Consider the following 26879-nt stretch of genomic DNA (forward strand, 5'->3'; position numbering starts at 1 on the left):
AGCCTGTACTCCAGTCACATCCAAAGCTGAAGTACACATCTACACATGCTCTACCTTCAAAGGTCAATGATATGATCCTGTCTGCAGCCACCACTAGGGGGAGCTCCCTGTATACAGAGATACATGATAAGATCCTGTCTGCAGCCACCACTAGGGGGAGCTCCCTGTATACAGAGATACATGATAAGATCCTGTCTGCAGTCACCACTAGGGGGAGCTCCCTGTATACAGAGATACATGATAAGATCCTGTCTGCAGCCACCACTAGGGGGAGCTCCCTGTATACAGAGATACATGATAAGATCCTGTCTGCAGCCACCACTAGGGGGAGCTCCCTGTATACAGAGATACATGATAAGATCCTGTCTGCAGCCACCACTAGGGGCAGCTCCCTGTATACAGAGATACATGATAAGATCCTGTCTGCAGTCACCACTAGGGGGAGCTCCCTGTATACAGAGATAAGATCCTGTATGCAGCCACCACTAGGGGGAGCTCCTTGTATACAGAGATACATGATAAGATCCTGTCTGCAGTCACCACTAGGGGGAGCTCCTTGTATACAGAGATACATGATAAGATCCTGTCTGCAGTCACCACTAGGGGGAGCTCCCTGTATACAGAGATACATGATAAGATTCTGTCTGCAGCCACCACTAGGGGGAGCTCCCTGTATACAGAGATACATGATAAGATCCTGTCTACAGTCACCACTAGGGGGAGCTCCCTGTATACAGAGATACATGATAAGATCCTGTCTGCAGCCACCACTCAGGGGAGCTCCCTGTATACAGAGATAAGATCCTGTATGCAGCCACCACTAGGGGGAGCTCCTTGTATACAGAAATACATGATAAGATCCTGTCTGCAGCCACCACAAGGGGGAACTCCCTGTATACAGAGATACATGATAAGATTCTGTCTGCAGCCAGCACTAGGGGGAGCTCCCTGTATACAGAGATACATGATAAGATCCTGTCTGCAGCCACCACTAGGGGGAGCTCCCTGTATACAGAGATACATGATAAGATCCTGTCTGCAGCTACCACTAGGGGGAGCTCCCTGTATACAGAGATACATAAGATCCTGTCTGCAGCCACCACGAGGGGGAGCTCCCTGTATACAGATATACATAAGATCCTGTCTGCAGCCACCACTAGGGGGAGCTCCCTGTATACAGAGATACATGATAAGATCCTGTCTGCAGCTACCACTAGGGGGAGCTCCCTGTATACAGAGATACATAAGATCCTGTCTGCAGCCACCACGAGGGGGAGCTCCCTGTATACAGATATACATAAGATCCTGTCTGCAGCCACCACTAGGGGGAGCTCCCTGTATACAGAGATACATGATAAGATCCTGTCTGCAGCCACCACTAGGGGGAGCTCCCTGTATACAGAGATTCATGATAAGATCCTGTCTGTAGCCACCACTAGGGGGAGCTCCCTGTATACAGGGAAACATGATAAGATTCTGTCTGCAGCCACCACTAGGGGGAGCTCCCTGTATACAGAGATTCATGATAAGATCCTGTCTGCAGCAACCACTAGGGGAAGCTCCCTGTATACAGGGATACATGATAAGATTCTGTCTGCAGCCACCACTAGGGGGAGCTCCCTGTATACAGAGATACATGATAAGATCCTGTCTGCAGTCACCACTAGGGGGAGCTCCCTGTATACAGAGATACATGATAAGATCCTGTCTGCAGTCACCACTAGGGGAAGCTCCCTGTATACAGAGATACATGATAAGATCCTGTCTGCAGCCACCACTAGGGGGAGCTCCCTGTATACAGAGATAAGATCCTGTATGCAGCCACCACTAGGGGGAGCTCCTTGTATACAGAGATACATGATAAGATCCTGTCTACAGTCACCACTAGGGGGAGCTCCTTGTATACAGAGATACATGATAAGATCCTGTCTGCAGCCACCACTAGGGGGAGTTCCCTGTATACAGAGATACATGATAAGATCCTGTCTGCAGCCACCACTAGGGGGAGCTCCCTGTATACAGAGATAAGATCCTGTCTACAGTCACCACTAGGGGGAGCTCCCTGTATACAGAGATACATAAGATTCTGTCTGCAGTCACCACTAGGGGGAGCTTCCTGTATACAGAGATACATGATAAGATCCTGTCTGCAGTCACCACTAGGGGAAGCTCCCTGTATACAGAGATACATGATAAGATCCTGTCTGCAGTCACCACTAGGGGGAGCTCCCTGTATACAGAGATACATGATAAGATCCTGTCTGCAGCCACCACTAGGGGGAGCTCCCTGTATACAGAGATACATGATAAGATTCTGTCTGCAGCCACTACTAGGGGGAGCTCCCTGTATACAGAGATACATGATAAGATCCTGTCTGCAGCCACCACTAGGAGGAGCTCCCTGTATACAGAGATACATGATAAGATCCTGTCTGCAGCCACCACTAGAGGGAGCTCCCTGTATACAGAGATACATGATAAGATCCTGTCTGCAGCCACCACTAGGGGGAGCTCCCTGTATACAGAGATACATGATCAGATCCTGTCTGCAGCCTCCACTAGGGGGAGCTCCCTGTATACAGAGATACATGATAAGATCCTGTCTGCAGCCACCACTAGGGGGAGCTCCCTGTATACAGAGATACATGATAAGATCCTGTCTGCAGTCACCACTAGGGGAAGCTCCCTGTATACAGAGATACATGATAAGATCCTGTCTGCAGCCACCACTAGGGGGAGCTCCCTGTATACAGAGATAAGATCCTGTATGCAGCCACCACTAGGGGGAGCTCCTTGTATACAGAGATACATGATAAGATCCTGTCTGCAGCCACCACTAGGGGGAGCTCCTGTATACAGAGATACATGATAAGATCCTGTCTAGAGCCACCACTAGGGGGAGCTCCCTGTATACAGAGATACATGATAAGATCCTGTCTGCAGTCACCACTAGGGGAAGCTCCCTGTATACAGAGATACATGATAAGATCCTGTCTGCAGCCACCACTAGGGGGAGCTCCCTGTATACAGAGATAAGATCCTGTATGCAGCCACCACTAGGGGGAGCTCCTTGTATACAGAGATACATGATAAGATCCTGTCTACAGTCACCACTAGGGGGAGCTCCTTGTATACAGAGATACATGATAAGATCCTGTCTGCAGCCACCACTAGGGGGAGCTCCCTGTATAACGCGATACATGATAAGATCCTGTCTGCAGTCACCACTAGGGGAAGCTCCCTGTATACAGAGATACATGATAAGATCCTGTCTGCAGTCACCACTAGGGGAAGCTCCCTGTATACAGAGATACATGATAAGATCCTGTCTGCAGTCACCACTAGGGGAAGCTCCTGTATACAGAGATACATGATAAGATCCTGTCTGCAGTCACCACTAGGGGGAGCTCCCTGTATACAGAGATACATGATAAGATCCTGTCTGCAGGCACCACTAGGGGGGAGCTCCCTGTATACAGAGATACATGATAAGATCCTGTCTGCAGTCACCACTAGGGGGAGCTCCTGTATACAGAGATACATGATAAGATCCTGTCTAGAGCCACCACTAGGGGGAGCTCCCTGTATACAGAGATACATGATAAGATTCTGTCTGCAGTCACCACTAGGGGGAGCTCCCTGTGTACAGAGATACATGATAAGATCCTGTCTGCAGCCACCACTAGGGGGAGCTCCCTGTATACAGAGATACATGATAAGATCCTGTCTGCAGTCACCACTAGGGGAAGCTCCCTGTATACAGAGATACATGATAAGATCCTGTCTGCAGTCACCACTAGGGGAAGCTCCCTGTATACAGAGATACATGATAAGATCCTGTCTGCAGCCACCACTAGGGGGAGCTCCCTGTATACAGAGATAAGATCCTGTATGCAGCCACCACTAGGGGGAGCTCCTTGTATACAGAGATACATGATAAGATCCTGTCTGCAGCCACCACTAGGGGGATCTCCCTGTATACAGAGATACATGATAAGATCCTGTCTGCAGTCACCACTAGGGGGAGCTCCCTGTATACAGAGATACATGATAAGATCCTGTCTGCAGTCACCACTATGGGGAGCTCCCTATATACAGAGATACATGATAAGATCCTGTCTGCAGTCACCACTAGGGGAAGCTCCCTGTATACAGAGATACATGATAAGATCCTGTCTGCAGTCACCACTAGGGAGAGCTCCCTGTATACAGAGATTCAGGATAAGATCCTGTCTGCAGCCACCACTAGGGGGAGCTCCCTGTATACAGAGATACATGATAAGATCCTGTCTGCAGCCACAACTAGGGGGACCTCCCTGTATACAGAGATAAGATCCTGTCTGCAGCCACCACTAGGGGGAGCTCCCTGTATACAGAGATACATGATAAGATCCTGTCTGCAGTCACCACTAGGGGAAGCTCCCTGTATACAGAGATACATGATAAGATCCTGTCTGCAGCCACCACTAGGGGGAGCTCCCTGTATACAGAGATAAGATCCTGTATGCAGCCACCACTAGGGGGAGCTCCTTGTATACAGAGATACATGATAAGATTCTGTCTGCAGCCACCACTAGGGGGAGCTCCCTGTATACAGAGATACATGATTAGATCCTGTCTGCAGCCACCACTAGGGGGAGCTCCCTGTATACAGAGATACATGATTAGATCCTGTCTGCAGCCACCACTAGGGGGAGCTCCCTGTATACAGAGATACATGATAAGATTCTGTCTGCAGCCACCACTAGGGGGAGCTCCCTGTATACAGAGATACATGATAAGATTCTGTCTGCAGCCAGCACTAGGGGGAGCTCCCTGTATACATGGATACATGATAAGATCCTGTATGCAGTCACCACTAGGGGGAGCTCCCTGTATACAGAGATACATGATAAGATCCTGTCTGCAGCCACCACTCAGGGGAGCTCCCTGTATACAGAGATAAGATCCTGTATGCAGCCACCACTAGGGTGAGCTCCCTGTATACAGAGATACATGATATGATTCTGTCTTCAGCCACCACTAGGGGGAGCTCCCTGTATACAGAGATACATAAGATCCTGTCTGCAGCCACCACTAGGGGGAGCTCCCTGTATACAGGGATACATGATAAGATCATGTCTGCAGCCACCACTAGGGGGAGCTCCCTGTATACGGAGATACATGATAAGATCCTGTCTGAAGCCACCCCTAGGGGGAGCTCCCTGTATACAGGGAAACATGATAAGATTCTGTCTGCAGCCACCACTAGGGGGAGCTCCCTGTATACAGAGATACATGATAAGATCCTGTCTGCAGCCACCACTAGGGGGAGCTCCCTGTATACAGAGATACATGATAAGATCCTGTCTGCAGCCACCACTAGGGGGAGCTCCCTGTATACAGGGATACATGATAAGATTCTGTCTGCAGTCACCACTAGGGGGAGCTGCCTGTATACAGAGATACATGATTAGATCCTGTCTGCAGCCACCACTAGGGGGAGCTCCCTGTATACAGGGATACATGATAAGATTCTGTCTGCAGTCACCACTAGGAGGGAGCTCCCTGTATACAGAGATACATGATTAGATCCTGTCTGCAGCCACCACTAGGGGGAGCTCCCTGTATACAGGGATACATGATAAGATTCTGTCTGCAGTCACCACTAGGGGGAGCTCCCTGTATACAGAGATACATGATTAGATTCTGTCTGTATACAGGGAGCTCCCCCTAGTGGTGGCTGCAGACAGAATCTAATCATGTATCCCTGTATACTGGGAGATCCCCCTAGTGGTGACTGCAGACAGAATCTTATCATGAATCTCTGTATACAGGGAGCTTCCCCTAGTGGTGGCTGCAGACCGGATATTATCATGTATCTCTGTATACAGGGCGCTCCCCCTAGTGGTGGCTACAGACCGGATATTATCATGTATCTCTGTATACAGGGAGCTCCCCCTAGTGGTGGCTGCAGAGATACATTGTAAGATTCTGTCTGCAGTCACCACTAGGGGGAGCTCCCTGTATACAGAGATACATGATAATATCCGGTCTGTAGCCACCACTGGGGGAAGCTCCCTGTATACAGAGATACATGATAATATCCGGTCTGCAGCCACCACTAGGGGAAGCTCCCTGTATACAGAGATTCATGATAAGATCCTGTCTGCAGCCACCACTAGGGGAAGCTCCCTGTATACAGAAATACATGATAAGATCCTGTCTGCAGCCACCACTAGGGGAAGCTCCCTGTATACAGAAATACATGATAAGATCCTGTCTGCAGCCACCACTAGGGGGAGCTCCCTGTATACAGAAATACATGATAAGATCCTGTCTGCAGCCACCACTAGGGGGAGCTCCCTGTATACAGAGATACATGATAAGATCCGGTCTGCAGCCACCACTAGGGGGAGCTCCCTGTATACAGAGATAAGATCCTGTCTGCAGCCACCACTAGGGGGAGCTCCCTGTATACAGAGATACATGATAAGATCCTGTCTGCAGTCACCACTAGAGGGAGCTCCCTGCAAACCGAGCTACATGATAAGATTCTGTCTGCAGTCACCACTAGGGGGAGCTCCCTGTATACAGAGATACATGATTAGATCCTGTCTGCAGCCACCACTAGGGGGAGCTCCCTGTATACAGGGATACATGATTAGATCCTGTCTGCAGCCACCACTAGGGGGAGCTCCCTGTATACAGGGATACATGATAAGATTCTGTCTGCAGTCACCACTAGGGGGAGCTGCCTGTATACAGAGATACATGATTAGATCCTGTCTGCAGCCACCACTAGGGGGAGCTCCCTGTATACAGGGATACATGATAAGATTCTGTCTGCAGTCACCACTAGGAGGGAGCTCCCTGTATACAGAGATACATGATAAGATCCTGTCTGCAGCCACCACTAGGGGGAGCTCCCTGTATACAGGGATACATGATAAGATTCTGTCTGCAGTCACCACTAGGGGGAGCTCCCTGTATACAGAGATACATGATTAGATCCTGTCTGCAGCCACCACTAGGGGGAGCTCCCTGTATACAGGGATACATGATAAGATTCTGTCTGTAGTCACCACTAGGGGGAGCTCCCTGTATACAGAGATACATGATTAGATTCTGTCTGTATACAGGGAGCTCCCCCTAGTGGTGGCTGCAGACAGAATCTAATCATGTATCCCTGTATACTGGGAGATCCCCCTAGTGGTGACTGCAGACAGAATCTTACAATGTATCTCTGTATACAGGGAGCTCCCCCTAGTGGTGGCTACAGACCGGATATTATCATGTATCTCTGTATACAGGGAGCTCCCCCTAGTGGTGGCTGCAGAGATACATTGTAAGATTCTGTCTGCAGTCACCACTAGGGGGAGCTCCCTGTATACAGAGATACATGATAATATCCGGTCTGCAGCCACCACTAGGGGAAGCTCCCTGTATACAGAGATTCATGATAAGATCCTGTCTGCAGCCACCACTAGGGGAAGCTCCCTGTATACAGAAATACATGATAAGATCCGGTCTGCAGCCACCACTAGGGGGAGCTCCCTGTATACAGAAATACATGATAAGATCCTGTCTGCAGCCACCACTAGGGGGAGCTCCCTGTATACAGAGATACATGATAAGATCCGGTCTGCAGCCACCACTAGGGGGAGCTCCCTGTATACAGAGATAAGATCCTGTATGCAGCCACCACTAGGGGGAGCTCCCTGTATACAGAGATACATGATAAGATCCTGTCTGCAGTCACCACTAGAGGGAGCTCCCTGCAAACCGAGCTACATGATAAGATTCTGTCTGCAGTCACCACTAGGGGGAGCTCCCTGTATACAGAGATACATGATTAGATCCTGTCTGCAGCCACCACTAGGGGGAGCTCCCTGTATACAGGGATACATGATTAGATCCTGTCTGCAGCCACCACTAGGGGGAGCTCCCTGTATACAGGGATACATGATTAGATTCTGTCTGTATACAGGGAGGTCCCCCTAGTGGTGGCTGCAGACAGAATCTAATCATGTATCCCTGTATACAGGGAGCTCCCCCTAGTGTTGACTGCAGACAGAATCTTACAATGTATCTCTGTATACAGGGAGCTCCCCCTAGTGGTGGCTGCAGAGATACATTGTAAGATTCTGTCTGCAGTCACCACTAGGGGGAGCTCCCAGTATACAGAGATACATGATAATATCCGGTCTGCAGCCACCACTAGGGGGAGCTCCCTGTATACAGAGATACATGATAATATCCGGTCTGCAGCCACAACTAGGGGGAGCTCCCTGTATACAAAAATACATGATAATATCCGGTCTGCAGCCACCACTAGGGGGAGCTCCCTGTATACAGAGATACATGATAAGATCCTGTCTGCAGTCACCACTAGGGGAAGCTCCCTGTATACAGAGATACATGATAAGATCCTGTCTGCAGCCACCACTAGGGGGAGCTCCCTGTATACAGAGATGCATGATAAGATCCTGTCTGCAGTCACCACTAGGGGGAGCTCCCTGTATACAGAGATACATGATAATATCCGGTCTGCAGCCACCACTAGGGGAAGCTCCCTGTATACAGAGATACATGATAAGATCCTGTCTGCAGCCACCACTAGGGGGAGCTCCCTGTATACAGAGATACATGATAAGATCCTGTCTGCAGTCACCACTAGGGGAAGCACTCTGTATACAGAGATACATGATAAGATCCTGTCTGCAGCCACCACTAGGGGGAGCTCCCTGTATACAGAGATACATGATAAGATCCTGTCTGCAGTCACCACTAGGGGGAGCCCCCTGTATACAGAGATACATGATAAGATCCTGTCTGCAGTCACCACTAGGGGAAGCTCCCTGTATACAGAGATACATGATAAGATCCTGTCTGCAGCCACCACTAGGGGGAGCTCCCTGTATACAGAGATACATGATAAGATCCTGTCTGCAGTCACCACTAGGGGGAGCTCCCTGTATACAGAGATACATGATAAGATCCTGTCTGCAGCCACCACTGGGGGAAGCTCCCTGTATACAGAGATACATGATAAGATCCGGTCTGCAGCCACCACTAGGGGGAGCTCCCTGTATACAGAGATACATGATAAGATCCTGTCTGCAGTCACCACTAGGGGGAGCTCCCTGTATACAGAGATACATGATAATATCCGGTCTGCAGCCACCACTGGGGGAAGCTCCCTGTATACAGAGATACATGATAAGATCCTGTCTGCAGCCACCACTAGGGGGAGCTCCCTGTGTACAGAGATACATGATAAGATCCTGTCTGCAGTCACCACTAGGGGGAGCTCCCTGTATACAGAGATACATGATAATATCCGGTCTGCAGCCACCACTGGGGGAAGCTCCCTGTATACAGAGATACATGATAATATCCGGTCTGCAGCCACCACTGGGGGAAGCTCCCTGTATACAGAGATACATGATAAGATCCGGTCTGCAGCCACCACTAGGGGGAGCTCCCTGTATACAGAGATACATGATAATATCCGGTCTGCAGCCACCACTGGGGGAAGCTCCCTGTATACAGAGATACATGATAATATCCGGTCTGCAGCCACCACTGGGGGAAGCTCCCTGTATACAGAGATACATGATAAGATCCGGTCTGCAGCCACCACTAGGGGGAGCTCCCTGTATACAGAGATACATGATAAGATCCTGTCTGCAGCCCCCACTAGGGGAAGCTCCCTGTATACAGAGATACATGATAATATCCGGTCTGCAGCCACCACTAGGGGGAGCTCCCTGTATACAGAGATACATGATAAGATCCTGTCTGCAGTCACCACTAGGGGGAGCTCCCTGTATACAGAGATACATGATAAGATCCTGTCTGCAGCCACCACTAGGGGGAGCTCCCTGTATACAGAGACACATAAGATCCTGTCTGCAGCCACCACTGGGGGAAGCTCCCTGTATACAGAGATACATGATAAGATCCTGTCTGCAGCCACCACTAGGGGGAGCTCCCTGTATACAGAGATACATGATAAGATCCTGTCTGCAGCCACCACTAGGGGGAGCTCCCTGTATACAGAGATACATGATAAGATCCTGTCTGCAGTCACCACTAGGGGGAGCTCCCTGTATACAGAGATACATGATAAGATCCTGTCTGCAGTCACCACTAGGGGGAGCTCCCTGTATACAGAGATACATGATAAGATCCTGTCTGCAGTCACCACTAGGGGGAGCTCCCTGTATACAGAGATACATGATAAGATCCTGTCTGCAGTCACCACTAGGGGGAGCTCCCTGTATACAGAGATACATGATATTATTCAAAATTAGGGACTGAATCTTAAGTCAAACATTAAGGGCTTGTTGCTTACCGATCACAGAACCGTTGAGGAAAAGAGCAACACCCAGCAGAACCCCGACACAGAGGCCGAGGATGAAGGGCCGCCGGCGGCCCCATCGAAGCGTACAGCGGTCACTGGCTGAACCAATGAGAGGAGTAAATATCAAACCGAGGATGGGGCTCAGGAACCACGTCAGGCTGTAGTACTGTTCAGGAAGACCTGGAAAGACAAGGACACAATGGTCAGCGCTCCAGAGGGCACAAATACAACTGTAATTTACACAGAAGAATCAATTTTAAAAAGGAGGAAGAAATGGCCATTAACACATTTGGTCACAGCTTAAAGGGGTTGTCCATCAAAAATCAGAAAAAAATAAATAAAATATTAGTCACGCTAAACTGAGTGACATCAGACAGAGAATAGTGGGGTAATATTGTCAGTATCTTACATCAGGATTATTAAGGTAAAACCAGAATTGTCATAAACTACAGCCTTATTACCACATGCACACAGTATGAGCATCACCTAAATATGATTGGATAAATAAAATTATATGTGTCTTAATATAGGTGCAGTATTATAGCAGTTATATCCTTGTATATAGGAGGCAGTATTATAGTAGTTATATTCTTGTTCATAGGAGCAGTATTATAGTAGTTATATTCCTGTACATAGGTGCAGTATTATAGCAGTTATATCCTTGTATATAGGAGGCAGTATTATAGTAGTTATATTCTTGTACATAGGGGCAGTATTATAGTAGTTATATTCTTGTTCATAGGAGCAGTATTATAGTAGTTATATTCCTGTACATAGGTGCAGTATTATAGCAGTTATATCCTTGTACATAGGGGCAGTATTATAGTAGTTATAATCTTGTACATAGGGGCAGTATTATAGTAGTTTTATTCTTGTACATAGGAGCAGTATTATAGTAGTTATATTCTTGTACATAGGGGGCAGTATTATAGTAGTTATAATCTTGTACATAGGGGCAGTATTATAGTAGTTATAATCTTGTACATAGGGGCAGTATTATAGTAGTTTTATTCTTGTACATAGGAGCAGTATTATAGTAGTTATATTCTTGTACATAGGGGCAGTATTATAGTAGTTATAATCTTGTACATAGGGTCAGTATTATAATTGTTATATTCTTGTACATAGAGGGCAGTATTATAGTAGTTATATTCTTGTACATAGGGGCAGTATTATAGTAGTTATATTCTTGTACATAGGAGCAGTATTATAGTAGTTATATTCTTGTACATAGGAGCAGTGTTATAGTAGTTATATTCTTGTATATAGGGGCAGTATTATAGCAGTTATATTCTTGTACATAGGAGGCAGTATTATAGTAGTTATATTCGTGTACATAGGGTCAGTATTATAGTAGTTATATTCTTGTACATAGGGGCAGTATTATAGTAGTTATATTCTTGTACATAGGGGCAGTATTATAGTAGTTATATTCTTGTACATGGGGCAGTATTATAGTAGTTATATTCTTGTACATAGGGGGCAGTATTATAGTAGTTATATTCTTGTATATAGAGGCAGTATTATAGTAGTTATATTCTTGTATATAGGAGGCAGTATTATAGTAGTTATATTCTTGTATATAGAGGCAGTATTATAGTAGTTATATTCTTGTACATAGGAGGCAGTATTATAGTAGTTATATTCTTGTATATAGAGGCAGTATTATAGTAGTTATATTCTTGTATATAGGAGGCAGTATTATAGTAGTTATATTCTTGTACATAGGGGCAGTAGTATAGTAGTTATATTCTTGTACATAGGGGCAGTATTATAGTAGTTATATTCTTGTACATAGGGGCAGTATTATAGTAGTTATATTCTTGTACATGGGGCAGTATTATAGTAGTTATATTCTTGTACATAGGGGGCAGTATTATAGTAGTTATATTCTTGTATATAGAGGCAGTATTATAGTTGTTATATTCTTGTACATAGAGGGCAGTATTATAGTAGTAATATTCTTGTACATAGAGGCAGTATTATAGTAGTTATATTCTTGTACATAGGAGGCAGTATTATAGTAGTTATATTCTTGTATATAGAGGCAGTATTATAGTAGTTATATTCTTGTATATAGGAGGCAGTATTATAGTAGTTATATTCTTGTACATAGGGGCAGTAGTATAGTAGTTATATTCTTGTACATAGGGGCAGTATTATAGTAGTAATATTTTTGTACATAGGGGCAGTATTATGGCAGCAATATCGGTGGTTGGAATATCCGGTGCATATTTCCCCTCCCGGTATAGGGCGAGGACAGTAATGACCCGGTCAGTGGAGCTTTTTCGCATTTAGTGAATGGAATGCGGCTTTGTGTTTTCGGGCATTTGCAGCATTTCTCGGCGGTGTCACATGGTGGCATCCGCACGTGGCAGGCGATGGTGTAGAGGCCGGTGACAGTGATCTCCCTGCGGGAGGCCATTCTCTGGATAAGCCGGCCGCACATTCACATGGACAATGCACTAAACCTGTTGTGAATGAGCAGAGCTCCGCATCCTCGGCTGCGATGAGGCCCCCGATTGTGTGCGGCTTCCAGGAAATTCTACATAAACAGCGGCTGGATCATCTTTTGATATATTTAGCCGTAAAAAGGATGCGGATAAAAAGCCGGGTTCTTTGTTATTGGGTGTGAATGAGCGCGGGCAGATGAATGAGGCCGGAGAATGTCCTGATCAGCTGCAGTGCGGCACTCGCCCGCTCGCCGCTCCATGGCTGCCCGCGCTGCTGTCACCTCATTGCTATGTAGATGTCATCACATTGTGTAAATCCCGATGACCTGTCCTGGGAGGTATTTCAAGGTAAGGACTGTGCGGATTATCCCAGCCTGGAAATCCATAAACCAAATATTTGCTTTATCTATTGCCTGATTGTAAAACGTGTGTGGTACCTGTCACTTTCCTATGTGTCACGGTACACAATTCCAATAATGTGGCATCTGCGGACCCCCATGAGACATTTGTATCAAAATGATATGGTTTCTCATCCATAACCACAGAGGCACATAGCTGTATACACAAAACTAGGAATTTTTTAACAAGTTTGTTTTTTTTTTTTACAAAGATGCATCATTTTTATTTAGGCTTAAAGGCGAGCGGTCATTTGCCATAAATATGTCATCGTCACACCTGGTGTAAATACCGCTGTTCTTCTGAATCCGGCGTTGCTTTTCTTTTTTTCCTGGGCCTCTCCATTCCCGAGATACAGCTCCATCTTTCCTGCATTTAAATCTAGTATTGCTAGCCAAGTGGGCGTTGTCATTAGAGAACCACACCCAACTGTCTTAACAAGGCTAGATTTATATAGGAGATGACATATTTATAAGAAATGACAGCTCACCTTTAAATTTATATTTACTAATTGTAAGTACTCTGTTGCAGTCTAAATAAAAATGTCATCTTCAACAGAGTACTAACAATTAGTAAATATAAATTTAAAGGCGAGCTGTCATTTCTCATAAATATGTAATCTTCACACCTGGTGTAAATGCCGCTGTTCTCCTGAATCCGGTGTTGCTTTTCTTTTCTTCCTGGGCCTTTCCATTCCCGAGACACAGCTCCATCTTTCCTGCATCTAAATCTAGTCTTGTTAGCCAAGTGGGCGTTGTCATTAGAGGACCACACCCAACTGTCTAACAAGGCTAGATTTATATAGGAGCTTTAGCTCAGGAACGGAGAGGCCAAGGAAGAAAAGAAAAGCAATGCTGGATTCAGGAGAACAGCGGCATTTACACCAGGGATGAAGATGACATTATTATTTAGACTACAACAGAGTACTAACAATTAGTAGATATAAATTTAAAGGCGAGCGGTCATTTGCCATAAAGATGTAATCTTCATATTTGGTATAGATGCCGCTGTTCTCCTGAATCCGGTGTTGCTTTTCTTTTCTTCCTGGGCCTTTCCTTTCCAGAGATACAGCTCCATCTTTCCTGCATTTAAATCTAGTCTTGTTAGCCAAGTGGGCGTTGTCATTGGAGGACCACACCCAACTGTCTAACAAGGCTAGATTTATATAGGAGCCTGTATCTCAGGAACGGAGAGGCCCAGCAAGAAAAGAAAAGCAACGCTGGATTGAGGAGAACAGAGCCATTTACATCAGGTATGAAGATGACATTTTTATTTAGACTGCAACAGAGTACTAACAATTAGTAGATATAAAATTAAAGGAGAGCTGTCATTTCTCATAAATATGTCATTTTCCTATCTGGTGTAAATGCCGCTGTTCTTCTGAATCCGGCGTTGGTTCTCTTTGGTTCCTGGGCTTCTCCGTTCCCAAGATACAGCTCCATCTTCCCTGCATCTAAATCTAGTCTTGTTAGCCAAGTGGGCGTTGTCATTGGAGGACCACACCCAACTGTATAACAAGGCTAGATTTATATAGGAGCCTGCATCTCAGGAACGGTGAGGCCCAGGAAAAAAAGAAAAGCAACGCCGGATTCAGGAGAACAGCGGGATTTACACCAGGCATGAAGATGACATATTTATGACAAATCACAGGCCGCCTTTGAAGAGCTAAACTTTACAGTATTGTTAAAACAAAAGAGCAACAAAGCCTGTGACACAGGTAATATCGTGACTTCTTATTTCTACTGTTTACAGTAAATGCAAGGTCAACAAGTTGGGAAAAGCTGAATGTGTTTTTGTCTTATAGCGGCTCTGACATTTGTAAAGATCTGAAGCCTGGAGGCAAGAAGACAGTGAACTCTGCTGACACGGTGGGGTTTGGATAACAGAAGTAAGATATTCAGGATCTGCAGTTCTTGGTGCGCGGTCATGAGACGCGGTCACAAGACGGGCGGAGGTTAAGGGTCTGCGTGTAAAACTTCACAATGTTAGCCACTTTTGGAATGAGCTCATGAGTAACACGCGCCTTTAAAACTTAAAGGGATACTCCAGACGTTCTCGGTTGTACTTTACTTGCTATTCAGATCCAGAATAAATGTGTCCCACCTAGTATGACAAATCTTCCAGCAGTTACTGATGCACCGCCACCAGCCCAAATCCGGGCTTCCAATCATTCGAGATTACATCTGGAAGCAGGTAACATAACCCCAAAACTATATAAAGTGTAGAATAGTAGAAAAAAAAAATATATCTGATAATTGTCTCCACCCAGATTAAAAATTCCATAGTGCACAATAAAACGTTACGAACTTCTCAATGTTCTTAGTAACTGGACTGATCACCGTTAGGCCTAAGGACTCCGAGAAGTTCGAAATATGTAACGTTTTATTTGGCGCTAAGGAATTTTTATTGTGGATGGAGACAATTATGGAATAAACATAGTAATCCAGCACCACCAAAATAGTAAAAAACAAAAAAAATAAAATATAGTTTTTTTCTATTTTGACTGGATCCTGAGTGATTCTGGGCATTACCGCCTTTGATTTGTTTCGATTCCGGTATCTGTGGAGCGGATACTGTCACGGGGTTGTTACACATGACAGACAGTCCCGTAGTTTCTGGCTGTAGGAGGTCGCAGCATTTGGCTACATTAGCTGCTCCCTGACTTTCGCTGTTCGAGGTTTATCCCTTTTCTCTTTAGGACCCTGCGGATTTCTTCCCCTTTTAAGCTGTTAATCTTCAGTGCTTCCCTTTGTGTCTTCAAATACCCTCATTCCCCCTTACTCTGTGCTGGTGATAGGTCTATACTCTTCTTCAGTGCAAGCAGTCGGCTTGTATTCATCTGGAGAAAACTTTGTTGTTGTTGCAGTTCCTCTCCCTGAGAAATCTGGAGAGAAGTTATTTGATGACTTTCCCCCACCCCCGTTTGTGATCCCGGTGTCTTCTTTAGGGCTTAGTGGGGTTGACTTAGTGCTCATCCCATCCATTCCCTACCTAGGGCCTATTTGAGGGCCGAGTATATTGCTCGGCACATAGGTGTAGAACCTATCTAGTGTGGTCAGGGACCCCAGGGACCAGTAGAAGGTTTGGTCAGGGGTCACCATCGCCCCCTTCCCTAAACACAGGGTTTCCCTTCCTTTTCGCTAGGTACTTCCCTGTACCTAGCGTTACATACACTCCCTTTCCTACCTTTGGGCCTCCTGTTTTTGGATCAGTGGGGGTCCCAGTGATTACACCCCCAGCAATCACTTGCCAATTATACCATCCATCGAGAACTTAACGATCAAGGTCTCCATGTAAAAACAAAAGGCGTTCGCGGCTTCCATTATGGCAAGTAGTGAAGAGTTGCGCAGGTGAGAATTCACAGGTGTGTTGTAAGTTATCAGCCCCTTATGATATGTACCCACAGAACGTATCCACCCCAAATTGCCATCTCTGCGGGTTACAGAACCATAGTGCTGGATGAGAGGTCATTAAAACCTGCAGCATTTGCACAATTTGTGCTGTATATTTATTTCACTGCTGATTTGCATTGCAAAAGATGAAATCTGCAGAAAAGACTTTTACGTGGGAACATTACCTTATAGTGTGCACACATGGGAGGCTGCTCATTGTAACTGCCCACGTCACCCATGGGGTCCTGTAACTGCCCACGTCACACATAGGGTCCCGTCACTGCCCACATCACCCATAGGGTCCCGTTGTAACTGCCCACGTCACCCATAGGGTCCCGTTGTAACTGCCCACATCACACATAAGGTCCCGTAACTACCCACGTCACCCATAGGGTCCTGTAACCGCCCACGTCACCCATAGGGTCCTGTAACCGCCCACGTCACCCATAGGGTCCCGTTGTAACTGACCATGTCACCCATAGGGTCCCGTTGTAAAAATAAGCAAACCTTACGGTATAAAAGTTACAATGACCCTCCCTATAGGTCTGTATATTCAGAACTGGTGTGGACACTTTTTTGCCATACGTTAAACGGACACCCATAGATCCATACAGTGGAAGCATCCAGATTTCTCCCTAGCAAACAGTCATAAAAAAAATTAAGTACACCCTCTATGCACGTTATGATTTTACATATCAGGACAAGTTTAAAACATTTGTTCCTTAAAAAGTCCTAAAATTGGGTGAATACAACCTCAGATGAACACATTGCAACTTACACAACACCATTATTTATTTACACCAAAACCTTAGCCAACATGCAGAAGCACTGTTTGCAAAATTAAGTACACCCTTACTGATTTCATGGGAACTAACAAGGAAATTACCAGACAGGTACTGCTAATCAAATGTGCATGATTTATTATCCATCAGCAAGTGTGGCCACCTCTATAAGAGCAGAAGTTCTGGCAGATTGCTGGTCTGGAGCTTTTAGGTGTGTATTACCAGAATACCAAGGGATAAAGACCGCAGCACCGATCTTAAAGAAGCAATTGTGGGTGACCCTTAATCATCGAGGGGCTATGAGGTAATTTCCTATTCATCAGTAAAGCGTATCCAACTCTATAAGAGCAGACGTTTTGGCAGATTGCTGGTCTGGAGCTTTTAGTTGTGTATCACCATAATACCAAGGAGGAAAGACATCAGCACCAATCTTAAAAAAGCAGCTGTGGCTGCCTGTTAATCAGAGGGAATCTGAGGTCATTTCCAAACACTATGGAGTCTATCAGTCTATATTGAAAAAGACTATTCAAAAGTTGAAAAACATTCAAAGACAATTGACAATCTTCCCAGGAGTGCATGTCCCGTAAAATTCACCCAAAGTTCAGACCTCAGGCAACGCTTGAAGTAATTGCAAAAGAAAAAAAAAACAAAAAAAACAAAAACACAAGAGCTAAAGCTCTAAAGCTCAGACTCTAAAGGCCTCAACACAATACATGACTGTACAATTAGAAAAAGACTGAACAACTATGGCGTTTTTGATAGGAAATATTAATGAAGACACAGCTAAGATGTGTAAAGCTACTCAGCTGCTGCGCTCTATTTCCGTTTATCTAAGGCTCGTCTGAAGGAGTGGACCTCAGACCTCAGACAAACGGAAGTAGTGAGAGAGCAGCAGTTACTAGTGACTCACGTGTCATAATGTCACTTGATCCCTGGGAGACCCAGCACAGACACCACTGGAAAGGCGCTGAATGGGAGGGGGGAGTATACAGTGTTTTTGGTTTTTGTTTTTTTTTAAGGGGGACTACTTTATTTAAAAAGGGGGTGTCCAGGTAGTGGAAGACCCCTTTAATGAAATCTGCTCAATTTACTCATATTAATAGAAAAGTATCAAAACTCTGCAACAATGTGATAATCTTATAATCAAACATCTTCTAGAAAGTAACATGGGAATAATAATAAAAATACATATACATTCTGAAATGAGAAAAGATAGAAACAGCCATAAGCCAAATCCTCAATAAAGTCTGGAAATAACTTACACACAACACAAAACATTCGCCATTTATGTCACGTTTGGTAAAACATAGGATTACAATAGGCCGAGAAATACAATGTAATCACTGGCATAAAACATGCATGTGCAAATGAGGTGACAGTTCACATTAAAGGGGACCTGTCACAAGGTCACAAAGAGCCAGTTCTTGCTCTTATTTTATTCCCTCTCCTCCCCAGATAATTCCCCTTTTTTATTTTTGTAAATCGGCCATGTGGTCCCAGAGATATAGGTCTTTTAACTTTGTACTAATTTTTATAGTCATTAAAAGGGGCGGAGCTCGCAGGGTCATTTGAAAAGTAGTCAAAAACACACCCCCTTAGAGCCACGCCCCTATAGAATGAAAATAAAAGTCTGCACTAAAAGACCCATATCTCTGGAACCGTAAGGCGGATTTACAGAAAACAAAAACCGGAATAATCAGAGGAGCGAAGGGAATAAAATAAGCGCCAAATCTGGACACTTTGACTTGGCGATAGTCTGTGAAATAAGAGAAGATCGAGAAACCTGCGATTGAAAGTCTCTGCTAACAGATGCACGGTGTGATTATGGATGGAATGAGAATAGACACAAGGGCTTTACGTGACTATAGGCAGAAGCTGCAGCATTATCAGCAACCACACATGGTACACCGCCACGTCAGGAGTGAACGGTAGCATTTCACCGCAATGTATGCACCGTGTGATCATAGACGATGATTCCCAAATACATGAGCAAAATTACAGCAGAAATGGAAAGAATCAAAAGTGCAGGAATGGCCGAGTCACAGTCCAGACCGCAACGCGATGAAATGCTGTGCCAGGTTATAACCATCTTCATAGACGGACATTGTCAGGATAGCGCTTATAAATATGAACACTTTTGCAATTTGCTGCTTATTAAAATTTTCAGTCATTCTTGAGATTGTAACACTTATTTGCCGTTCGTTGCCTAGGAGACTTGTAAGGAGGGGAATGGGCTGTCGCATCCCCCCTGAAGACACCGAGCAGTGTGTAAGGTTTGCATTTCTGCAATATTTCCTTGTGGGCGGCAGTACTAACCCCGGCCACCGGAGGCCCCTGTCTTCCTTTTTACACTTATACAGGCCTTTGTTTGGAAAGGACGGGGTTAATATCTAGTCATTCAGAGTGTGGGAGGAGTGATAGAGACGGGGGTGAGTCAGTTCCTGCCTCAAATCAGTTACTAAGAAACCTTTAGAAAAGAGACAAGTGTTGGGTGTGTGTGACAAAAAGTACAAGGGAGCAAGTTGCAGGATGACCCTTTAGTGGCGACAGAGAGCCATGATTCAGGCAAGTGAGTGATACCTGCTACTAAGAGACTTTTGTAGGAGGGAGTCCAGTGTTGGCCAGTCGTGGGGGAGACCTTAGGAAGGAAAGCACAAGAAGAGAGTAGCGGCCCTTGGTAGGGATCACAGTGTGCCACCCCCGTGGCCAGCAGCCGCCGCTGCTCGGGTCCGGACCTTCAGGGGTGGTGGCGTGAGGGTCTCCGGACCCGGGGGTCCTGCGGACACTCCGAATGAAAAGGTGGGGGTTGGACTTTTATGTACAGCTGGGCCGTATTAGAGTTCGTGACACCACCGACGGTATGTGGTGAGATTGGACACCGCCGCTGCTGTGACGGGGCATCCGGGGGATATGTTGTGCAGCAAGTTGTTAACCCCTCCGTGGGCAGGGATGGTGGCCCCGGGACCCGGTGGGCGTTGGTGCAGGGGGACGGGCGACCGCAGGGTGCTGTTGTACTCACTATTATTGAACACACAAGTCTCTGGTAAACCAAAATGATGGTGGTCGGTGCCCGCAGCCGGCTGCGTTTTGGTCCCCCACCCGGCTGGTGGTCTCTGTCCTCCTGCACCTTTATGAACGTTGGACTACCTGAGCCTGAAACTTCAGGAGTCCGTTCCCAGCTTGTGACGGCCTAGGGAGCCCTTGCCCGCAGGTGCTGGCCCGTGGGATCTCTGAGCCGTGGCGGTGGCCTTTTATCCCTTCTCGGTGGGTTGTTGTCTTCTTTCGGGACTTTGGGTGGGACAGGACCTAGAGTCTTGCCCTTAATCAGTTAATTAACTAGTCCCCAGTAGTCTCTGGACCTAGCTTCAGGGTCTGAGTACCCCCCCTTGTGCTCCGGTTTCCGGGTCGGTTCCCCAGGTCGGTACCGGCGGGCTACAACCCTGTCCCGGTCCACCTCGGTTTCACCTAGCCGTCTTCCCGACTCCTGCAGACGAGACCACTGTCTGCCTCCTAGCCCAAGGCACCAGGGCTTCTACCCTGGCACCTGTCAGTTTGCCTCAGGCCCTGTCACAGGCCTGGCCTCCACTCTCCTTGACCTCCAGACTAAACTGTCCTACTTTCTCCTGCCTCAGGTTATCAGGACTCCTCGGTGGGCGTCTTACAACCGCCTGGTTCCGCCCCCTGGTGTGCCCATCAGCCCTGAGGGAGGTGACTAGGCTGTATATGGTCGGCTGTGTGTTACCTTGTAAGGGACAGGTGTAATGCGGGGCTATCTGTGACTACCTGGCCCAGCCAGGGCGCCACAACAGCATACCGTAATGACCTGTGTGGTCCTGTACCGAGAAGATGGATGTTCACCGCATTAGTTCTGCCTGTGTAACATTCACAAGCAAAGTGCAGTTGCCAATAACCCCCATGTATGCACCTCTGTATTATGCAGACGGGGGCTTCAGGGGCACTACCTGCTGCCCTTTGTACCTACACCTATTTTTAAGTAAAAATTAACTTTGTTTTGATCAACTTCTCTGGCTTCCTCGTCCTGCGGACAAAGGGGTCCGATGTTGCACAGAGCACGGCAGGGCTGAATCTGAAGATGTCCACAGCAGCAACAGTAACGCACACACCCAGGACCCCCATGTTTCTGTAGCTTTCTCGGACATGGAAAACAAGTGTGGCGCTCACAATCACCACCCCGCGGCACGATAAAGACCAACCAAGTTGGTGCTATCTTGGGCACTTGTTGAAGGTTTGCATGCTCCAGTGATCCTGGCCAGCTTCAGAGCAGCATTTACAAGCTCGTGGAAAAAAATAAAAGCATTTAAATCAATCAACGAGCATGTTCTGCTCTCTAGTAGAGGTGGTCGGTCTCTGAGGAAACGAGCTAGAAACAAATTTAAAGGCTTAAGGCCGCTTTACACGCTGCGATCTCGCTAGCGATATCACTAGCATGCGTACCCGCCCCCATCGGTTGTGCGTCACGGGCAAATCGCTGCCTGTGGCGCACAACATCGCTTGGACCCGTCACACTACTTACCTGCCTAGCGACGTCGCTGTGACCGGCGAACCGCCTCCTTTCTAAGGTGGCGGTTCGATCGGCGTCACAGCGACGTCACTAAGCGGCCGCCCAATCAAAGCGGAGGGGCGGGGATGAGCGGGACGAACATCCCGCCCACCTCCTTCATTCCTCATTGTGGGCGGGACGCAGGTAAGGTGAGGTTCCTCGTTCCAGCGGTGTCACATGTAGCGATGTATGCTGCCGCAGGAACGACGAACTACATCATGCCTTCAGCAGCAACGATAATTGAAAAGGGACCCCCATGTCATTGATGAGTGATTTTGAACGTTTTTGCGACGATTCAAGATCGCTCATGGGTTTCACACGCAACGACATCGCTAACGCGGCCGGATGTGCGTCACAAATTCCGTGACCCCAACGACATAGCATTAGCAATGTCGTAGCGTGTAAAGCGGCATTTAAGGCGGCGTTACACGCTACGATTTATCTGTCGGTATGTCGTTGGGGTCACGGATTCCGTGACACACATCCGGCATAGTTAGCAACGTCGTTGCGTGTGACACCTACGAGCGCAAATAGGATGAAAATCGTTGATCGTTGACACGTCGATCAGTTTCAAAACATTGTTCGTCGTTTGGAACGCAGCAGACATATTGCTACATTTGACACCCTGCCAACGACGAATAATGAAGAGATCGAGAGAGAGAGGGATCGAGAGAGAGAGAGAGATCGAGAGAGAGAGAGAGAGATCGAGAGAGAGAGAGATCGAGAGAGAGAGAGAGATCGAGAGAGATCGAGAGATCGAGAGAGAGAGAGAGATCGAGAGAGAGAGAGAGAGATCGAGAGAGAGAGAGATCGAGAGAGAGAGAGAGAGAGAGATCGAGAGATCGAGAGAGAGATCGAGAGAGATCGAGAGAGATCGAGAGAGATCGAGAGAGATCGAGAGAGATCGAGAGAGATCGAGAGAGATCGAGAGAGATCGAGAGAGAGAGAGATCGAGAGAGAGAGATCGAGAGAGAGAGATCGAGAGATCGAGAGATCGAGAGATCGAGAGATCGAGAGATCGAGAGATCGAGAGAGATCGAGAGAGAGATAGAGATAGAGAGAGAGAGATCGAGAGAGAGAGAGAGATCGAGAGAGAGATCGAGAGAGATCGAGAGATCGAGAGAGATCGAGAGAGAGAGATCGAGAGAGAGAGAGAGAGATCGAGAGAGATCGAGAGAGATCGAGAGAGAGAGATCGAGAGAGAGAGATCGAGAGAGAGAGATCGAGAGAGAGAGATCGAGAGAGAGAGATCGAGAGATCGAGAGATCGAGAGATCGAGAGATCGAGAGAGAGAGAGAGATCGAGAGAGAGATCGAGAGAGATCGAGAGATCGAGAGAGATCGAGAGAGAGAGAGAGATCGAGAGAGAGAGAGAGATCGAGAGAGAGAGAGAGAGATCGAGAGAGATCGAGAGAGATCGAGAGAGAGAGATCGAGAGAGAGAGATCGAGAGAGAGAGATCGAGAGAGAGAGATCGAGAGAGAGAGATCGAGAGATCGAGAGAGAGAGAGAGATCGAGAGAGAGATCGAGAGAGAGAGAGAGAGATAGAGATAGAGATAGAGATAGAGAGAGAGAGAGAAGAGAGAAAGAGAGGGATCGAGAGAGAGAGATCGAGAGAGATCGAGAGAGAGAGAGAGAGAGATAGAGATAGAGATAGAGAGAGAGAGAGAGAGAAGAGAGAAAGAGAGGGATCGAGAGAGAGAAAGAGATCGAGAGAGCGAGAGATCGAGAGAAAAAAAAAAAAAAAATCCCAGATCCGCATCATGCACTTGGAATCCCGGATCCGGGTCGGACTCTGATCTGCTGCTCAAACCGCGCGGATCCGGATTTTGCGGATCCGGGTCCGCTCAACACTACTGCCTAACCATTCCTTTATGACATTAGAAATAGGTTTTCTAACCTCTGTTTGTGTTTACATTCCGTTTATGATCTGCAAATGACCCCTTTAACTAGTCGATTGGGCGTTAGTCTCCCCAGACTAGTCGGCCCACTTAGCATGTTATCGCACCCCTGTGGGCGTGATTACATGATTTGCAACATAGCTGGAGAAAAATACATGAACTGCACATCCAAAAGTCACACTTTGGCCTAATGCCGCTAAAATTTATATACCTAAATATGAGGTTCTTGGTGTAACATTCTGATCAGACTGTATGAAGCCGCGGCCATGTCACGGGGAACCTCTGAGTGGGTCTCTAACTTATTTGAAGCCTTATGATTTAAAAGACCAGGCATTATCTTCAGCACTATATAGATTTCGCGCATGCGCACGGCTTTGTTCACTCACATCATTGAGCCTCTACAGCCGGGATGCGTACACCCGCACTGCGTATGAGCGGAAGTGCAGAAGACGGCGGTTCTTTGGTTCCTCTGTGTACATGCACCGTCTTCTGACACTACAGATCATGCGCAGTGCCTCTCTGAGGCCAGGAAGTGTGATGTGAATAATGTGAGTGAATAAAGCCGTGTGCATGCGCGAGATCCGTATAGCACTTCATGTTATCGCGCTCCTGTGGGCCGACCAGTCTGCACAAACTAATGCCCCATTGACTAGTCAAAGTCATAATACTTTCTCTATAATCATGAACAAGGAAAAAAGAACTGGAGCTTACAAAGGCTGTTCGTATAAAATATCAAAAAGCTTTATTATGAATTTCTTTATTTTAAAAAATGGTTTCAATCATTATAGAAAATATACATATATGGTGCTAATAAAGGACAAGGTGAATTACCACATATAAGTGGGGGAGCAAAGGTGATAGACACCCCAAGTAGAGGATAATTACTAGCAGGGACAAAGGGTCATGAGTAGTCATAAGTAGTTGGCTAATAAGTATGGTGCCTCTGTCCTGACAGGATACATAAATATGTATAGCCAAATCGGCATAAGTTCCTTTAGACAGGGCAGAGGTCCCAAAAATCAAACTAATAATGGGAAAGAGATCACAAAATGACCAGCTAACAGATATGGCGCTTCTGTCCTGACAGGGCACATAAAAAATGTATAGCCAAATCGGCATAGGTCCATTAGACAGGGCAGAGGCCACCCAATAACAGACTAGTCATACGAAAAAGACCCTAAAAACCCATAACTTACACATAGTCAAGAGGGTTATCACCAGAGCGTCCCACAACAGTGAAAGGAGCCTTCCTACGCGCGTTTCGCACGGATTACGTGTGCTGGCTTCATCAGGGAAGGTGTACGGCAATTGCCGTTCAAGGACCTTAAATAGGAAGTCACATGACTTCATTGGGCAGACCAGGACCTAGACAATGTGTCCCAGCCAATCGGATCCCCGCTGACGCACACGCGCACCGCGCGCCCCGCGTCACACGCCCCACAGCCGTCCAATGGGAGAGGGAGCCCGGAGCACAGCAACTACGTGCTCCCAGGCCACCCCCACCCAACAAGGACGGCCAAGGGGCGGGCAAGGCAGGCGAGCGGCGCGCATGGGGCACGGAGATCAGAGGGCGGGACACAGCTCCCAGCTAGAGCCCGTCAATCAGCCAGTCGGGTTGCCATGACGGCGCGCACCAAACGCGCGGCGAAAGTCCACACCAAGTCCCCAGCAGTCCAGCGAAGGGGGGACGCGGCGGGCCCCCGGGCCCAGGGGTCCACAGCATCCCCCCCACACCCAGAAGGACGCCGGGCAGGCAGTGGGGACAAATCACCGCGCAAAGGGAGCGCGCACAGCAACCAGAGGGCGGGACAGGCTGATAGCTGGAAATGGAAAATGTGGACAATAAATAAGTATACATGCTACATTGTGGCAGAATTAAAAACTATACCGCGCCACTTTAAGTTGGTCCATGGATGCAACCCTAGATCTTTTATGGTCAGGGGTATAGACGTGATTCACTGTGGGATTAGGGGGGGAAATGTTAAAAAAACTTTTGGCCCAACGTGAACTAAAATGGATCACCATTTTGGACACAGCAACACCAAAGGGCCTTAATGAGGCTCTAAATTTTGCCCCGTTTCTATGAGGAATTCCTGTCATGTACTGCACCATTCCTTTCCTTTTTAATTTAGGGTATTTTTTAACTATAATTTTTTATTTGGTTTCTTTTTGTCCCCATTTGTAATTTTCAGTGTTCCTAATTTAATTCTCTTGCCTTCATAGGACCTTGTCACAGTAATAATCCATTGTGGTTTGCATGTCGGACTTGGACCTGACATCGATTTTGGAAAATTGTTCGCATATGATTCCCCTATGATATGGACGTACTGTCACTTTAAGAAGATTCCCTCATAATAATTCCCCTGTTTCTTTGTTTTTATGTATTATGACTGATGCCATTGTTATCTATATTATTGCAGTCTTATCTATGGGATAGCATGTATACTTATTTATTGTCCACATTTTCCATTTCCAGCTATCAGCCTGTCCTGCCCTCTGGTTGCTGTGCGCGCTCCCTTTGCGCGGTGATTTGTCCCCACTGCCTGCCCGGCGTCCTTCTGGGTGTGGGGGGGATGCTGTGGACCCCTGGGCCCGGGGGCCCGCCGCGTTCCCCCTTCGCTGGACTGCTGGGGACTTGGTGTGGACTTTCGCCGCGCGTTTGGTGCGCGCCGTCATGGCAACCCGACTGGCTGATTGACGGGCTCTAGCTGGGAGCTGTGTCCCGCCCTCTGATCTCCGTGCCCCATGCGCGCCGCTCGCCTGCCTTGCCCGCCCCTTGGCCGTCCTTGTTGGGTGGGGGTGGCCTGGGAGCACGTAGTTGCTGTGCTCCGGGCTCCCTCTCCCATTGGACGGCTGTGGGGCGTGTGACGCGGTGCGCGTGTGCGTCAGCGGGGATCCGATTGGCTGGGACACATTGTCTAGGTCCTGGTCTGCCCAATGAAGTCATGTGACTTCCTATTTAAGGTCCTTGAACGGCAATTGCCGTACACCTTCCCTGATGAAGCCAGCACACGTAATCCGTGCGAAACGCGCGTAGGAAGGCTCCT

General features: G+C 47.1%; 1 protein-coding gene across 3 annotated transcripts in view; it reads right to left on the reverse strand.

Moving 5' to 3' along the window:
• Positions 1-26879, reverse strand: part of SLC45A4 (solute carrier family 45 member 4) — a 131073-nt gene that overhangs the window by 20688 nt on the left and 83506 nt on the right. For all 3 annotated transcript variants that reach the window (XM_075352823.1, XM_075352820.1, XM_075352822.1), the window contains exon 3: positions 10340-10528. In XM_075352823.1, the coding sequence (XP_075208938.1) occupies positions 10340-10528 (189 nt within the window). The remainder of the gene's footprint in view (positions 1-10339; positions 10529-26879) is intronic.

The sequence above is a fragment of the Anomaloglossus baeobatrachus genome, chromosome 6 (assembly GCF_048569485.1).
Source record: "Anomaloglossus baeobatrachus isolate aAnoBae1 chromosome 6, aAnoBae1.hap1, whole genome shotgun sequence".
NCBI lineage: Eukaryota > Metazoa > Chordata > Amphibia > Anura > Aromobatidae > Anomaloglossus > Anomaloglossus baeobatrachus.